Genomic DNA, 18866 nt, shown 5'->3' with positions numbered 1-18866 from the left:
AACATCAAGTTGTACATCTTAAATATATGCCATTTGTATTTGTTAATTATAACTCAATAGAGCTGAAAAAAAACCCCACAACTATCCAGTGTGATAAAATTGTCTGAGTGTATTGGATTCCATCTTCTTTATTTCTTTCAAGGCTGTATTGCCAAGTGACATACACTTCTCTGGCTAACTATCTGATTTCTCTACTTCTTTTGTAACATAAACCCCATTTATTTACATTATTATTGCATGCTGACCAGAATATTTGTAAGTCATATGTATATTAGTAGAAATATAAAAATTAATCAGAAATCTTTTAGTAAATATAGTTTATTTGCTGCAGAAACATTTTGAAAGGTGGTGAGACAGTGAGCTATCAGTCCACACCCTGTCAGAAGGCATGAGTCTTCCCTTCAGTCTCCTCATGGCAGACTTCATCTCCTGGTTCCTCAGAGTGTAGATCAGGGGGTTCAGCAGAGGGGAGATAACAGTGAAGATGAAAGAGATGGCCTTATCCGTGGGGAGGGTGGTGAAGGGCCGGGCGTAGACATAGATGCAGGGTACAAAGTGTAGGGTCACCACGGTGATGTGGGAAGTACAGGTGGCGATGGCTTTCCTCCTGCCCTCCCCTGCCTGAGACCTTAGTAATAATAATATGACCGTATAGGACACCAGGAGGAAAGCGAACCACAGTGTGGTGAGCAGTCCGTTATTGGAGATCATCAGCAGCTCAAGCATAAGAATGTCAGTACAGGCGAGTTTGAGGACCTGGGGGACATCACAGTAAAATGTGTCAAGAACATTGGGTCCACAGAAGGGGACTGGTAACAAGAGGGAAATCTGCACGATGGAGTGGACAAAGCCCCCCACCCAGGAAGCCACTATTAACCCAATGCATCGGCCTCTACTCATGATGGGCACATAGCGCAGGGGCTTAGAGATGGCCACATACCGATCTAATGCCATAACTGACAAAGAAAATACATCCACACCGCCAATGAGATGGAAGAAAAACATCTGCGTGAAGCAGCCATTGAAGGAGATGGTCTTTCTCTGGGACAGAAGGTCCACCAGAACTTTGGGAGCTGTGATGGAGGAAAAGCAGATGTCGGCAATAGACAAATTACGGAGCAAAAGATACATGGGGGTGTGGAGGCGAGATTCACAGGTCACTGTGACCATGATGAGGAGGTTTCCCAGCAGAGTTGTCACATACACCAAAAGCAGGAAAAGGAATAAAACCAAGCTCAGTCCTTGATTCTGGGTTAGGCCGAGGAAAATAAATTCCTTTACCCTGGTGCAGTTTCCCAGCTCCATGGACTCATCGTCTTTTTCTCTGTTTTCTTTGAAGCTACTTCATATGAAAGCGCTCAGCCATTTATTTTGTTTTCTTCTTAAACACTGTGAATGCAGTTCAGGTGTTCCTCATGTGGCCGCAGTGTTTGCGATGTGTTGAATTGTCCACATTTTTAAGATTGCAATCAGTTTGGGGATCCAATCAAATCATCACATGTGAAATCACTCAATACTTCTTTTCCTATAAATCTGTTTTTGGAAAGAAGAAGCGTTCGTGTTAAGTAGCGACATTTACATTTGCAGTCTGTTTTATTTAATTAATTTATTTTGGTTTTTTAAATGTTACTATTATTTTTAATTTCACACAAATTTATTGATGTCAAGAGCTGTCTGAAGCAGTTTTTTTGTATTCAAACCATATCTTTGTATTCAAAGATAAGTAAGACACGGCTCCAGCCATTGTGGACTTATAGTCTACAAGTTTAATATTCCTATTAGCAAATATTCTGTTGACTTGCTAAAAAAAGTTGTCTTCTGTTTCTGATTATAGTGTTGCTGTGCATGAGTCAGTTTCCTTGCTCTTGGCTGTTTTATGTCGAATTTCTTAAAATTGCAGTCTCTTATTTTGTGTGGGTAACTTGTCATTGTGGTTACTTTATACTAATGAGATAATTTACTTAATAATTTTTTAAAAATACTTAAAATTTGATATTGGAAAACAGATTGAAACAGTGTGTAAATCCAAATCTCAAAGGCTATCATAACTTTTCTTATTGTGGTAAAGACACAAACGTGAGAGCTACCCTCTTAAAAATTTTAAGTGCACAATACAGTATTGTTCACTGTGGCCACAGTTATGTACAAAAAAATCTCTAGAACATATTCATCTTGTATAACTGACGTGATCCTTGCTTGAGTCTGGGGGAGAGAAGAAAGATAGTGAGCCACTTCTGAGAGGCGGTCCGTACTGTATCAGGCACGCTCTTCTCTGCCTCTTTCCTTTTGTGGATCAAAGAGAAAAGAGTGGAGGGATCACACAGCAGGAAGGGACATTGGTATTATTAGAATAATGCCCAATTTTACGTAAGCTGTTATAAAGCATTCTCAGGAGATTTTATAATTATTATTTTAAAATTAATTTATTTATTTTTGGTTCCATTGGGTCTTCGTTGTTGTGTGCGGGCCTTCTCTAGTTGCAGAGAGCGGGGGCTACTCTTTGTTGCGGTGCACGGGCTTCTCACTGTGGTTGCTTCTCTTGTTGTGGAGCTCGGGCTCTAGGCACGTGCGCTTCAGTAGTTGTGGCTCGTGGGCTCAGTAGTTGTGGCTCACGGGCTCTAGCGCGCAGGCTCAGTAGTTGTGGCACACTGGCTTAGTTGCCCTGCGGCATGTGGGATCTTCCCAGACCAGGGCTTGAACCCGTGTCCCCTGCATTGGCAGGCAGATTCTCAATCACTGCGCCACCAGGGAAGTCCGCTATAATCATTATTTGTTTCTCCTTATACTTAGCAAATGACCGTTTATTGCAATCTTCAAATGCATGTAGATAAATTGGACCACATTGTCAAAGTGTTTTCAGGCTAATGAAATGAATGATTGTGTAAATTGATGAATGTAATACATGATCAAATGTGAAATGTGTTATGAGAAGAGAAGAAGTAGAATTGGGTGGAGCAGGACATATGATAGGAGATGATAGGAGATGTCATGATTTTCAACAGTAACAAAAGCTACTATTTTTTGAGCTTACTCTATGTGGAAAGGTATTAAAAGTATTTAATTTTACCACTATCCTTTAGTAAGGGATAATGTTATTCTTGGCTTTCATATGGAATATATTATGAATTTATGTTTGGTTGAAGGGAAGGAAGAGATGGAAATAGGATGAAAATAAACAAAGAAACAGTCTTTTTTTAAACCTTCAATCATATATATATATATATATATATATATGATTATATCTATGACTATATATATGTATATATATAGTCTAATTTTGTATAACAAAAATGTTATACAAAAATAAAAAAATCTGAAGATAAGCATTTGGCAGAAAGGGCTTTGAGAATCACACTGAATGGACCACACTTCTGCATTCCTCTTAACACGACATCTTTCTTCCCAATGGTAACACCCACCTTTGCTGTCTCTGTCACTGAGAAGACCATCTTGGCTCTGAAACATTTAATACAACTGAGAAGTATTAAAGTCAAGCTATTTTTACAAAATCAATAAGGACGTCTCAATTTCACTATGCGTAACCTTAACCTTAGCTAGAAGTTGAATGTCTTTACCTAATTCCTTTGATCCTGAAACTCCAAGTACAAATTGTATGTCCTTAGGTTGAGCGCAGAACAAAACTCTGGTGACGTTAATTCTTGGAAATTTTGTTCCTGCAGGTAAAGCCCTTTGGAGGACTAAATATCTTAGTGTCTTTTCTCCCCTTTCAAGAAAAAAAGGGTAGATTCAAAGAATCACATCTTCAAGGTTCTTTCACTGTGCCTTATGCACAAATCCCTCAGCCTCAGGTCTCATATAAGAATTGAAAAGGGAATATTATTGGACAGGGAGGGGAAGTCAAGTGCCTGATTGTGCTGTTTGTGACGAATTTTCAGTGGGAGTTATTAAAAAGTCACCAAGATACGCACACACACACGAACATAATTTGGTTGGCGTCCAAATTATTTAGAGGCAATAGATGAAACATACCTTTATCGACAGCTCAATCAGAACTTTGTTAAGACATGCCAATTGCTGTTCCTGCGATAATAAAAGGGTCCAATTTTGTTGGCGTGCAAGACTCAGAGGACACCACAGACAAGTGAGTTTTAATTATATTGCCAAAAAACTAGAAGAAGAGAACTGGCCCCCAAATCCTTTGCTATTAGTCCAGTTTCTGATTATACACAGGATACTTATAGTCTCATGGGTCCCCTCAGGTAGGGAAATATGACTTAGATGGTGTTTGGGGAACACACGATTTTCTTGTTTTCCAACACTCTACTCACGTGGAATCTCTCAATTTCCATACAGCTAGATAAGTACATTAGTAAAGCTGTCCACACAATTGCTGTAGTTATTTAAGATTAATTCAATTATTAAATGGTTTCCTCTCCTATGGAAGGTACTTTGTTTCTAGAATGATGATGGGTTTGGATTTACCTGCTTTTCGATTTTGTTTTAGTATATTAAACTAGTCTACAAAAATAAAAACTGCATGGGTTAGGGTGTTTGAGACGGGTATTTTTTCCACCTTTATTGAGATATAATCGACATATATGTTGTGTATGTTTAAGGTATAGACAATGTTGTGATTTGATACATTTATATACTGCAAAAATGGTTATCCTAGTAGTGTTAACTAAAAACTCCATTATCTCACATATATACTAATTCTTTTTTTTTTTTTTTTTTACTAATTCTTTTTTGAGGTGAGATCACTTAAGACATACTCTCTTCCGTACTCTAGAGTGAACATGTATTACTTTTGAGACATACTAAAATCAATATCTAAACAAACTTAGAGGGCATGTCTTACTTCCTATGCTTCATGACTGTGAACATACATAAAATTCCTTTTTTTTTTAAATTTTACTTACTTACTTATTTATTTATTTATTTTTGGCCGTGTTGGGTCTTCATTTCTGTGCGAGGGCTTTCTCTAGTTGTGGTGAGCGGGGGCCACTCTTCATCGCGGTGCGCGGGCCTCTCACTATCGTGGCCTCTCTTGTTTGGAGCACAGGCTCCAGACGCGCAGGCTCAGTAGTTGTGGCTCACGGGCCTAGTTGCTCCGCGGCATGTGGGATCTTCCCAGACCAGGGCTCGAACCCATGTGCCCTGCATTGGCAGGCAGATTCTCAACCACTGCGCCACCAGGGAAGCCCAAAATTCCTTTTTAAAGCTGCAAAGGTCAATATGAAGAGCCAGTAGATGTCACAGTAGGTGTCACATTGAACCTCCTGATGTGAAAAATAGAAACAAAGTGAACGGAATTCAGATTTCTAAAGGTTCCTACCAGTGAAATTTCTGATGTTTTTCAATCTATTCGATAAATATTCACTGAGCACCATGTTAATGAGGATTCTTGGGTCGCATGTGACAGAATCCCAAATCAAAACACAAAGAAGAAAATAAAAATTATGTAACTACTCATAAATAAATAACTTGGCATGCCAGTTTCTTTTCTGCATCCATGTTTTTGAAATAAAATTGGAGTTATACTAAAAATAAAAGATGTAATCTCTTAGCAACTTTCAAGTCTATAATACAGTATTGTGAACTATAATCACCGCTTTGGACATTAGATCCCCCAAACTTTTATTTATATTATAACTGGGAGTTTATACCCTTTGACCAACATCTCCCCATTTCCTTCACCCCCAGCACCTGGTGACCAACTCTGTTTCTATAAATTCAGATTTTTAGATCCCACATATAAATGAGATCATACAGTATTTATCTTTCTCTGTCTGACTTATTTCACTTATTTCATTAGGACTTATTTCACAAGGTCCATCCATGTTGTTGCAAGTGGCAGGATTTCCTTCTTTTTTATGGCTGATAATATATACGTATTTATCCACATATTTATCCATTCATCCACTGATGGATACTTAGATTGTTTCCATATCTTGGATATTGTGAATAATGCTACAAGGACCATGGGAGTTCTGATACCTCTTCTAGATACTGATTTCGTTTCCTTTGGATATATACCCAGAGGTGGAATTGCTGGATCATTTGTAGTTCTGTTTTTACTTTGAGGAAACTCTATATTGTTTTTCAGAGTGGCTGTACCAGTTTATATTTCCACCAACAGTGTACGAGGATTTCCTCTTCTGCACATCCTTGCTGACACTTGTTATCTCTTGTCTTTTTGATTATAGTCATTCTAATAGGTGTTGAAAGATATCTCATTGTGATTTTGATTGGCATTTCTCTGATATTTAGTGATGTTGAGCACCTTTTCATGTATCTATTGACCATTTGTATGTCTTGTTTGGAAAAATACCTATTCAGTTCCTCTGCCCCTTTTAAAATTGGATTTTTTTCCTGCTATTGAGTTGTATGAGTTCTTTATACATTTTGGATATTAACCCCTTATCTGATATATGATTTACAAATATCTTCTCCCATTCTGTAGGTTGTCCTTTCATTTGTTGATTATGTCTTTTGCTGTGCAGAAGCTTTTCAGTTTGATGTAGTTCCGTTTATTAATTTTTGCTTTGTTGCTTGTGTTTTTGGTGTCAGATCCAAAAAATCACTGCCAAGACCAATGCCGAGGAGGTTTCCCCCAGTTTTTCTTCTAGGAGTTTTATGGTTTCATGTCTTATGTTTAAATATTTAATCCATTCAAGTTAATTTTTGTGAGTGGTATAAGATAGGGGTCCAATTTCATTATTATGCATGTGGTTATCCAGTTTTCCCAAAAATATTTATTGAAGAGACTATCCTTTCTCCATTGTATATTCTTGGCTTTTTTCCCATAAATTAATTGATTGTAATTGTATGGATTTATTTCTGGGCTCTCAGTTCTGTTCCATTGGTCTATATGTTTGTTTTTATGCTAGTACCATGTAGCTTTGATTACTACAGGTTTGTAGTATGGTTTCAAATGATAAGTGTGATACCTCTAGCTTTATTCTTTCTCAAGATCACTTTGGCTATGGAGGGTCTTTTGTGGTACCACACAATTTTAAGGATTGCTTTTCTATTTCTGTGAAAATTGCCTTTGGAATTTTGATGGGGATTGCATAGAATCTGTAGCTATCTTTGGGTAGAATGGAAATTTTGTAATAAGAATTCTTCCAAACCATGAGCATGGAATATCTTCCCATTTATTTGTATTTTCTTGAATTTCTTTCATCAGTATTGTATGGTTTTTCAGTGAACAGATCTTTCACCTCCTTGGTTAAATTTATTCATAGGTATTTTATTCTCTTGATGCAATTGTAGATGAGATTGTTTTCTTAATTTATCTTTCTGATAGTTTGTTGTTAGTGTATAGAAATGATGTACTTTTGACTTTGGTGATTTACAGTTTTGCCACAATGTGACTATATGTGGACGACTTCTTATGTATTCTAGGATGATATGTTATGAATATGGGAATTTGTATTTTTCATCAATTATAGAAATTTCCCAGTTATATCCCATAAAATAGTGACCCTTCCTCATTCATATTATTTTTTCATTCTGGAACTCATGCAGATATATTACTTATTAGATTTGTTCATTTTCTTTTCTAAGTCTCTTAACCATCCTTCTGTGTATATATGTGACCAATTTCAGGGAGTTATTCAGTTGGTTATAGCTTTCATTTCTAGAAGTTCTATTTCATTCTTTTTACAAATCTACTTTTTTTCTTTTATTATCTTTTTTTCTTGCTCATTTAAAACACTCCTTTAAGGGACTTCTCTGGTGGTCCAGTGCAGAAGAATCCACCTTCCAATGCAGGGGACCTGGGTTCGATCTCTGGTCGGGGAACTAAGATCCCACATGCCGCGGGGCAACTAAGCAACTACTGAGCTTGTGCTCCTCAACAGGAGAGCCCGCGTGCCACAAACTACAGAGCCCACGTGCCCTGGAGCCCGCATGCCACAACTAGAGAGAAGCCCACTCGCTGCAACAAAGATCTGACACAGCCGAAAAACAAACAAGCAAACAAACAAACAAAAACTCCTTTAATTTTTTTAGCTTCTTATTCACATTACATTCTGTATATGATTACTCCAGTGTTCAGGTCCTTGAGAGTCTGTTATGCTTTGGTTGTTTCTTTTGATTCTTGCTAATAATGGCTAGTTTCTTCATGAATTTTTAATTTTGAATTATGAATTTATGTTCAGCTACTTATGTGGAAAACTTGGAAGGCTCAGGTTCAGTGTGCATTCCTTCAGAGAAGGCAAATATTTGTTTCTTCCAGGCATCATAAGTCATTATTAACCCTGAATTACTCTTAGTTAATTTTTCCCTTTGGAGTTTCCCATTTCATGTAGGCAATGCAAACTTGAATCCAAGACTCCAGTCAGGGTTTTGAATTCTCAGAAGAGATGATTTTTTTCCACTCAAAGCTCAGGTTGAGGCAAACAATTTCATTGTGATCTTTGCTGTGGGATGATTTTTATCCAGTTTACCCTTCCACTGATGGAGGAGTATTCAATTCTCTGGTTTTCTGCTTTATGTTTATTTTTGGTCCTGAGCCTTTCCCGTCCCTTCTTGTGAGTTCAGATATGCACTGAAGTGTATGTTTGCAAGAAGCAATGCATGTGCATGTTTAAATCAGGACTTTACTTCATGATATGTGGTCTTTCATTTTGCCTAAAATAGCTCTTATTATATTTTCTCCATGGATATTGGTGGTGTATAGAAAAAAATGATGCATGTAATTTGATTTTATATGTTATCACCAAGTTGAATTCTTTTACTATTTTCAGTAATGTTTCAGTGAATTCCTTATAGCATTTTGGGTATATCTTCTCAATATCTGAGAATAATGACTTTTTTTCCTCCAGTTTTCCCACCTTTATATACTTTCTCATTTTTGTAGTGTTTTTGAATTGTAAGTGAATTCAAGTTCAATAATTAATATTAGTGGTGATAGTGGGCATTATTGTCTATTTATGAACAGTATTAAAATTGTTTTAATGTTTAATCGTTAAGTATAATGTTTGCTATATAGTTCTTGTTGATATTCTTTTTTTTTTTTTTAAAGAAAGTTGGCAACTACATGTTCTTTTTTTTAAAAAATTAATTAATTAATTAATTTATGGCTGTGTTGGGTCTTCGTTTCTGTGCGAGGGCTTTCTCTAGTTGTGGCAAGTGGGGGCCACTCTTCATGGCGGTGCGCGGGCCTCTCATTATCGCAGCCTCTCTTGTTGCGGAGCACAGGCTCCAGACGCGCAGGCTCAGTAATTGTGGCTCACGGGCCTAGTTCCTCCGCGGCATGTGGGATCTTCCCAGACCAGGGCTCGAACCCGTGTCCCCTGCATTGGCAGGCGGATTCTCAACCACTGCGCCACCAGGGAAGGCCCTTGTTGATATTCTTTATTGAGGTGGTACACTTTTTTCCACAGTTCTTGGCTTCTTAGGTGTTTTGTTTCCTAGGGATGTAGGTTGAATTATAGTGAATATTTTCTGCATCACTGAGATAATTGCCTTGTTTCTTCTCTTAATCTGTAATTGCAGTGAATTATATTAATATTTCTCTTTGAATTTCTGGAACAAATTCTACTTGATCTTGTTGCTATGTAATACATTGCTATGTAACTTCCTAATGTTTTATAAGAATTTTACATCTATCTCTAAAGATGTGATTGGTATGTACACCTATATTAGATATGTGATATTATTAGATCTATTAGGTGCTATTATCTAGTTTGTCAATAGGGTTACGCTAATTCTTATAGAATGAGTTAAGGAGCATTCTAAAATGTGTAAGATTTGGAGATTACTGGCTCCTTGAATATTTATTGGAAATCACCTGCAAAGTTATTTAGGCCTAGCATTTTTTTTTTAAACAAGTTTATTGGAGTGTTAGTTTCTGCTTTATAACAAAGCGAATCAGCTATACATATACATATATCCCAATATCTCCTCCCTCTTGCGTCTCCCTCCCACCCTCCCTATCCCACCCCTCTAGGTGGTCACAAAGCTCTGAGCTGATCTCCCTGTGCTATGTGGCTGCTTCCCACTAGCTATCTATTTTACATTTGGTAGTGTATATATGTCCATGCCACTCTCTCACTTCGTCCCAGCTTACACTTCCCCCTCCCCGTGTCCTCAAGTCCCTTCTCCACGTCTGCGTCTTTATTCCTGTCCTGCCCTGAGGTTCGTCAGAACCGTTTTTTTTTTTAGATTCCATATATATGTGTTAGCATATGGTATTTGTTTTTCTCTTTCTGACTTACTTCACTCTGTATGACAGACTCTAGGTCCGTCCACCTCACTACAAATAACTCAATTTCGTTTCTCTTTATGGCTGAGTAACATTCCATTGTATATATGTGCCACATCTTCTTTATCCATTTATCTGTCGATGGACACTTAGGTTGCTTCCATGTCCTGACTATTGTAAACAGTGCTGCAGTGAACATTGTGGTACATGACTCTTTTTGAGTTATGGTTTTCTCAGGGTATATGCCCAGTAGTGGGATTGCTGGGTCTTATGGTAGTTCTAGTTTTAGTTTTTTTAAGGAAACTCCATACTGTTCTCCATGGTGGCTGTATCAATTTACATTCCCCCCAACAGTGCAAGAGGGTTCCCTTTTCTCCACACCCTCTCCAGCATTTATTGTTTGTAGATTTTTTAAAAAACATCTTTATTGAAGTATAATTGCTTTACAATGGTGTGTTAGTTTCTGCTTTATAACAAAGTGAATCAGTTATACATATACATATGTTCCCATATCTCTTCCCTCTTGCATCTCCCTCCCTCCCACCCTCCCCATCCCACCCCTCTGGGTGGTCACAAAGCACCGAGCTGATCTCCCTGTGCTATGCGGCTGCTTCCCACTAGCTATCTATTTTACATTTGGTAGTGTATATATGTCCATGACACTCTCTCACCCTGTCACATCTCACCCCTCCCCCTCCCCATATCCTCAAGTCCATTCTCTAGTAGGTCTGTGTCTTTATTCCCATCTTGCCACTAGGTTCTTCATGGCCTTTTTTTTTTTCCCTTAGATTCCATATATATGTGTTAGCATACTGTATTTGTTTTTCTCTTTCTGACTTACTTCACTCTGTATGACAGACTCTAACTCCATCCACCTCATTACAAATACCTCCAGTTCATTTCTTTTTATGGCTGAGTAATATTCCATTGTATATATGTGCCACATCTTCTTTATCCATTCATCCGATGATGGACACTTAGGTTGCTTCCATGTCCTGACTATTGTAAATAGAGCTGCAATGAACATTTTGGTACATGACTCTTTTTGAACTATGGTTTTCTCAGGGTATATGCCCAGTAGTGGGATTGCTGGGTCACATGGTAGTTCTATTTTTAGTTTTTTAAGGAACCTCCATACTGTTCTCAATAGTGGCTGTATCAATTTACATTCCCACCAACAGTGCAAGAGTGTTCCCTTTTCTCCACACCCTCTCCAGCATTTACTGTTTGTAGATTTTTTGATGATGACCATTCTGACCAGTGTGAGATGATACCTCATTGTAGTTTTGATTTGCATTTCTCTAATGATTAATGATGTTGAGCATTCTTTCATGTGTCTGTTGGCAATCTGTATATCTTCTTTGGAGAAATGTCTATTTAGGTCTTCTGCCCATTTTTGGATTGGGTTGTTCGTTTTTTTGTTATTGAACTGCATGAGCTGCTTGTAAATCTTGGAGATTAATCCTTTGTCAGTTGCTTCATTTGCAAATATTTTCTCCCATTCTGAGGGTTGTCTTTTCGTCTTGTTTATGGTTTCCTTTGCTGTGCAAAAGCTTTGAAGTTTCATTAGGTCCCATTTGTTTATTTTTGTTTTTATTTCCATTTCTCTAGGAGCTGGGTCAAAAAGAATCTTGCTGTGATTTATGTCATAGAGTGTTCTGCCTATGTTTTCCTCTAAGAGTTTGATAGTGTCTGGCCTTACACTTAGGTCTTTAATCCATTTTGAGTTTATTTTTGTGTATGGTGTCAGGGAGTTCTAATTTCATACTTTTACATGTATCTGTCCAATTTTCCCAGCACCACTTATTGAAGAGGCTGTCTTTTCTCCACTGTATATGCTTGCCTCCTTTATCAAAGATAAGGTGACCATATGTGCGTGGGTTTATCTCTGGGCTTTCTATCCTGTTCCATTGATCTATATTTCTGTTTTTGTGCCTGTACCAAACTGTCTTGATTACTGTAGCTTTGTAATATAGTCTGAAGTCAGGGAGCCTGATTCCTCCAGCTCCATTTTTCGTTCTCAAGATTGCTTTGGCTATTTGGGGTCTTTTGTGTTTCCATACAGATTGTGAAATTTTTTGTTCTAGTTCTGTGAAAAATGCCAGTGGTAGTTTGATAGGGATTGCACTGAATCTGTAGATTGCTTTGGGTAGTAGAGTCATTTTCACAATGTTGATTCTTCCTATCCAAGAACATGGTATATCTCTCCATCTATTGGTATCATCTTTAATTTCTTTCATCAGTGTCTTATAATTTTCTCATACAGGTCTTTTGTCTCCTTAGGTAGGTTTATTCCTAGATATTTTATTCTTTTTGTTGCAATGGTAAACGGGAGTGTTTTCTTAATTTCACTTTCAGATTTTTTGTCATTAGTGTATAGTAATGCAAGAGACTTCTGTGCATTAATTTTGTGTCCTGCTACTTTACCAAATTCATTGATTAGCTCTAGTAGTTTTCTGGTAGCATCTTTAGGTTTCTCTATGTATAGTATCATGTCATCTGCAAACAGTGACAGCTTTACTTCTTCTTTTCCGATTTGGATTCCTTTTATTTCTTTTTCTTCTCTGATTGCTGTGGCTAACACTTCCAAAACTATGTTGAATAATAGTGGTGAGAGTGGGCAACCTTGTCTTGTTCCTGATCTTAGTGGAAATGGTTTCAATTTTTCACCATTGAGGACAATGTTGGCTGTGGGTTTGTCATATATGGCCTTTATTATGTTGAGGAAAGTTCCCTCTATGCCTACTTTCTGCAGGGCTTTTATCATAAATGGGTGCTGAATTTTGTCGAAAGCTTTCTCTGCATCTATTGAGATGATCATATGGTTTTTCTCCTTCAATTTGTTAATATGGTGTATCATGTTGATTGATTTGCGTATATTGAAGAATCCTTGCATTCCTGGGATAAACCCCACTTGATCATGGTGTATGATCCTCTTAATGTGCTGTTGGATTCTGTTTGCTAGTATTTTGTTGAGGACTTTTGCATCTATGTTCATCAGTGATATTGGCCTGTAGTTTTCTTTCTTTGTGACATCTTTGTCTGGTTTTGGTATCAGGGTGATGGTGGCCTCGTAGAATGAGTTGGGGAGTGTTCCTCCCTCTGCAATATTTTGGAAGAGTTTGAGAAGGATAGGTGTTAGCTCTTCTCTAAATGTTTGATAGAATTCACTTGTGAAGCCTTCTGGTCCTGGGCTTTTGTTTGTTGGAAGATTTTTAATCACAGTTTCAATTTCAGTGCTTGTGATTGGTCTGTTCATATTTTCTATTTCTTCCTGGTTCAGTCTCGGCAGGTTGTGCATTTCTAAGAATCTGTCCATTTCTTCCAGGTTGTCCATTTTATTGGCATAGAGTTTCTTGTAGTAATCTCTCATGATCGTTTGTATTTCTGCAGTGTCAGTGGTTACTTCTCCTTTTTCATTTCTAATTCTATTGATTTGAGTCTTCTCCCTTTTTCTCTTGATCAGTCTGGCTAATGGTTATCAATTTTGTTTATCTTCTCAAAGAACCAGCTTTTAGTTTCATTGATTTTTGCTATTGTTTCCTTCATTTCTTTTTCATTTATTTCTTATCTGATCTTTATGATTTCTTTCCTTCTGCTAGCTTTGGGGTTTTTTTGTTCTTCTTTCTTTAATTGCTTCAGGTGCAAGGTTAGGCTGTTTATTCGAGATGTTTCCTGTTTCTTGAGGTAGGCTTGTATTGCTATAAACTTCCCTCTTAGCACTGCTTTTGTTGTGTCCCATAGGTTTTGGGTCGTCGTGTCTCCATTGTCATTTGTTTCTAGGTATTTTTTGATTTCCCCTTTGATTTCTTCCGTGATCACTTCGTTATTAAGTAGTGTATTGTGTAGCCTCCATGTGTTTGTATTTTTTACAGATCTTTTCCTGTAATTGATATCTAGTCTCATAGTGTTGTGGTCGGAAAAGATACTTGATACGATTTCTATTTTCTTAAATTTACTAAGGTTTGATTAGTGACCCAAGATATGATCTATCCTGGAGAATGTTCCCTGAGCACTTGAGAAAAATGTGTATTCTGTTGTTTTGGGGTGGAATGTCCTATAAATATCAATTAAGTCCATCTTGTTTAATGTATCATTTAAAGCTTGTGTTTCCTTATTTATTTTCCTTTTGGATGATCTGTCCCTTGGTGAAAGTGGGGTGTTAAAGTCCCCTACTATGATTGTGTTGCTGTCAATTTCCCCTTTTATGGCTGTTAGTATTTGCCTTATGTATTGAGGTGCTCCTATGTTGGGTGCATAGATATTTACAATTGTTATACCTTCCTCTTGGATCGATCCCTTGATCATTATATAGTGTCCTTCTTTGTCTCTTGTAATAGTCTTTATTTTAAAGTCTATTTTGTCTGATATGAGAATTGTTACTCCAGCTTTCTTTTGATTTCCATTTGCATGGACTATCTTTTTCCATCCCCTCACTTTCAGTCTGTATGTGTCTCCAGGTCTGAAGTGGGTCTCTTGTAGACAGCATATATATGGGTCTTGCTTTTGTATCCATTCAGCCAGTCTGTGTCTTTTGGTGGGAGCATTTAATCCATTTACATTTAAGGTAATTATCGATATGTATGTTCCTATTCTCATTTTCTTAAATGTTTTGGGTTTGTTATTGTAGGTGTTTTCCTTCTCTTGTGTTTCTTGCCTAGAGAAGTTCCTTTAGCATTTGTTGTAAAGCTGGTTTGGTGGTGCTGAACTCTCTCAGCTTTTGCTTGTCTGTAAAGATTTTAATTTCTCCATCAAATCTGAATGAGATCCTTGCTGGGTAGAGTAACCTTGGTTGTAGGTTTTTCTCCTTCATCACTTTAAGTATATCCTGCCACTCCCTTCTGGCTTGCCGAGTTTCTGCTGAAAGGTCAGCTGTTAACCTTATGGGGATTCTCTTGTGTGTTATTTGTTGCTTTTCCCTTGCTGCTTTTAATATGTTTTCTTTATATTTAATTTTTGACAGTTTGATTAATATGTGTCTTGGTGTGTTTCTCCTTGGATTTATCCTGTATGGGACTCTCTGTGCTTCCAGGACTTGATTACCTATTTCCTTTCCCATATTAGGGAAGTTTTCAACTATAATCTCTTCAAATATTTTCTCAGTCCCTTTCTTTTTCTCTTCTTCTTCTGGGACCCCTATAATTCGAATGTTGGTGCGTTTAGTGTTGTCCCAGAGGTCTCTGAGACTGTCCTCTGTTCTTTTCATTCTTTTTTCTTTATCTTGCTCTGCAGTAGTTATTTTCACCATTTTATCTTCCAGGTCACTTATCCGTTCTTCTGCCTCAGTTATTCTGCTATTGATCCCATCTAGAGTATTTTTAATTTCATTTATTGTGTTTTTCTTTGTTGCTTGGTTCCTCTTTAGTTCTTCTACGTCCTTGTTAAATGTTTCTTGCATTTTGTCTATTCTATTTCCAAGATTTTGGATCATCCTTACTATCATTATTCTGAATTCTTTTTCTGGTAGACTACCTATTTCCTCTTCATTTGTTAGGTCTGGTGTGTTTTGACCCTGCTCCTTCATCTGCTGTGTGTTTTTCTGTCATCTCATTTTGCTTATCTTACTGTGTTTGGGGTCTCCTTTTCACAGGCTGCAGGTTCGTAGTTCCCGTTGTTTTTGGTATCTGTCCCCAGTGGCTAAGGTTGGTTCAGTGGGTTGTGTAGGCTTCCTGGTGGGGGGAACTAGTGCCTGTGTTCTGGTGGATGAGACTGGATCTTGTCTTTCTGGTGGGCACGTCTACATCTGGTGGTGTATTTTGGGGTGTCTGTGGCCTTATTATGATTTTAGGCAGCCTCTCTGCTAATGGATGGGGCTCTGTTCCTGTCTTGCTTGTTGTTTGGCGTAGGGTGTCCAGCACTGTAGCTTGCTGGTCGTTGAGTGAAGCTGGGTCTTGATGTTGAGATGGAGATCTCTGAGAGATTTTCGCCGTTTGGTATTACGTGGAGCTGGGAGGTCTCTTGTGGACCAGTGTCCTGAAGTTGGCTCTCCCACCTCAGAGGCACAGCCCTGACGCCTGGCTGGAGCACCAAGAGCCTTTCATCCACACAGCCAAGTACGTGGGGAGTTTCTTCCCTTTTGGGAGGTCTGACGTTTTCTGCCAGCGTTCAGTGGGTGTTCTGTAGGAGCAGTTCCACGTGTAGATGTATTTCTAATGTATCTGTGGGAAGGAAGGTGATCTCCGCGTCTTACTCTTCTGCCATCTTCTTCTCCTCGTTTGTAGATTTTTTGATGATGGCCATTCTGACCAATGTGAGGTGATACTTCATTGTGTCTTTTTTTTTTTTAAATTAATTTATTTATTTAATTTATTTTTGGCTGTGTTGGGTCTTCGTTTCTGTGCGAGGGCTTTCTCTAGTTGCAGCAAGCGGGGACCACTCTTCATCGTGGTGCGCGGGCCTCTCACCATCTGGCCTCTCTTGTTGCGGAGCACAGGCTCCAGATGCGCAGGCTCAGTAGTTGTGGCTCATGGGCCTAGTCGCTCCGCGCCATGTGGGATCTTCCCAGACCAGGGCTCGAACCCGTGTCCCCTGCATTGGCAGGCAGATTCTCAACCACTGCGCCAACAGGGAAGCCCTAGAATAAGTTTTAATACAAAAAAAACTCTTCTAATTTGAATGTGCCTTGAGAAACCTAATACTTGACATGCGAGTCAGCAGATTTTAATCAGCCTAAGGCTTTTAGTTCTAAATGACATCTACTTCAAGAATTGCACATGGGTATTTTACTTTTCAGGGGCTGAAGATGAAACACTATCGAAATCATGAAATTATACGTGCGCTAAGCTGAAGTTGCCGGCAATTGTGTCCTCAGGATGCCCTCACCTGCCTTTGCCTTAGAAACGTGAGCCTGCTGGGTTCCCCATCTTCACTTCTCTGCTCTTCACCCAAACACAGGCACAGTCTACACTGCTCCCTGAGACACTGGGTTGGAAATCTAATGATATAAGAGTCAGCATAGGGAATAGGGTCAGATCTTTGTAGGAAAAGTAATTTTCACTGGAGAAGCTGGCAGTTGCAGATGCAGTGGGAGTTATTAAAAAGTTACTAAGCAAAAGGAATCTATATTGGAATTTTCCAATCTAACTTTCTGTTATTGCCTTCTCATTTAATTCCAGTGTGGTCTTAGACCATACTTTGGGGGCTTCCCTGGTGGTCCCTCCGCGCTCCGTGCAGTCCCTCTGCGCTCCCAATGCAGGGGGCCTGGGTTCGATCCTTGGTCGGGGAAATAGATCCCGCATGCAGGCCGCAACTAAGAAGCCCGCATGCAGCAATGAAGATCCTGCCTGCCGCAACTAAGACCTGGCGTGGCCAGAATAAAAATAAAGACATAAATAAATAAATTAAAAAACCCCCATACTTCATGTGATTTATGAATAAAATGTTTTATTTTATTATCTTATTTTTTAAAGTAATTTTAAAAAATATTTATTTAATTTTAATTTTTTTGGCTGCGTCAGGTCTTAGTGGCGGCACACGGGATCTTCGTTGTAGCATGTGGGATCTTTCGTTGTGGTGCGTAGGCTTCTCTCTAGTTGAGGCACATGAGCTCAGTAGTTGTGGCACGCAGGCTTAGTTCCCCTGTGGCAGGTAGGGCCTTAGTTCCCCGACCAGGGATTGAACCTGTGTCCCCTGCATTGGAAGGCGGATTCTTTACCACTGGACCACCAGGGAAGTCCCAATAAAATGTTTTATAGTCCAGAATGTGGTCTGTCCTGGTAAATGTTCCATGTGAACTTAAGAAGAATGTGTATTATGCTAATGTTGGATGAAATATTTTATAAATATTAGTTAGATCCAGTTGATTAGTGGTGCTATTCAATTCAACTGTATCCTCATTGATTTTCTGCCTGTTGGATCTGTCTGTTACTGATAGAGGGATGTTGATGTCTCCAGCTATGTAGTGGATTTGTTTTTTTCCTTGAATTTCTATCAGTTTTTGCCTCATGTATTTTGACACTCTGTTGCCAAGTACATACACATTAAGGGTTGTTATGTATTCTCTGAGAATTGACCCCTTTATCATTATCATTATAAAGACTCTCTCCTTATCTCTGATAATTTTCCTTGTTGCAAAGTCTGCTTTATCTCAAATTAGTATGTCTACTCCAGCTTTCTTTTGGGATATCTTTCTCCTTCGCATTACTTTTAATCTATCTCTGTCTTTGTACTTAAAGCGGGTTTCTGACAGAAAATGTATAGTTGGGTCCTTTACAAAAAAATCCACTCTACAGTCTGTCTTTTATTTTTATTTTGGATATTATTTTATTTTAATGAGATATGATTGACACTTTATATTAGTTTCAGGTGTACAAAATAATGGTCTTGATACTTGTATGTATTGTGAAATGATGGCCACAGTAAGTCTAGTTAACACCCATCACCATACATAGCTGCAATTTTTTTTGGTGTGTGATGAGAAACTTTTTGTCTTTTTTTTTTTTTTTTTGGCTGTGTTGGGTCTTTATTTCTGTGCGAGGGCTTTCTCTAGTTGCGGTGAGCGGGGGCCACTCTTCACAGCGGTGCGCAGGCCTCTCACTATCGTGGCCTCTCTTGTTGCGGAGCACAGGCTCCAGACGCGCAGGCTCAGTAATTGTGGCTCACGGGCCTAGTTGCTCCGTGGCATGTGGGATCTTCCCAGACCAGGGCTCGAACCCGTGTCCCCTGCATTGGCAGGCAGCTTCTCAACCACTGC

General features: G+C 38.6%; 1 protein-coding gene across 1 annotated transcript; it reads right to left on the bottom strand.

Moving 5' to 3' along the window:
- Positions 1 to 318: 318 nt before the first annotated feature.
- On the bottom strand, positions 319 to 1305 carry LOC137772284 (olfactory receptor 4D10). The gene has a single exon (XM_068556141.1). It carries the CDS (start codon positions 1303 to 1305, stop codon positions 319 to 321), a length of 987 nt encoding a protein of 328 aa, XP_068412242.1.
- Between the last annotated feature and the right edge of the window lie 17561 nt (positions 1306 to 18866).

The sequence above is a fragment of the Eschrichtius robustus genome, chromosome 11 (genome assembly GCF_028021215.1).
Source record: "Eschrichtius robustus isolate mEscRob2 chromosome 11, mEscRob2.pri, whole genome shotgun sequence".
Taxonomy (NCBI): domain Eukaryota; kingdom Metazoa; phylum Chordata; class Mammalia; order Artiodactyla; family Eschrichtiidae; genus Eschrichtius; species Eschrichtius robustus.
Note: the sequence above shows the minus strand (reverse complement) of the source record. Positions and strands in the feature narration are given on the sequence as shown.

Coding starts and splice junctions, on each gene's coding strand:
- LOC137772284 (XM_068556141.1), bottom strand. CDS start 1,305: ATGGAGCTGGGAAACTGCACCAGGGTAAAGGAATTTATTTTCCTCGGC.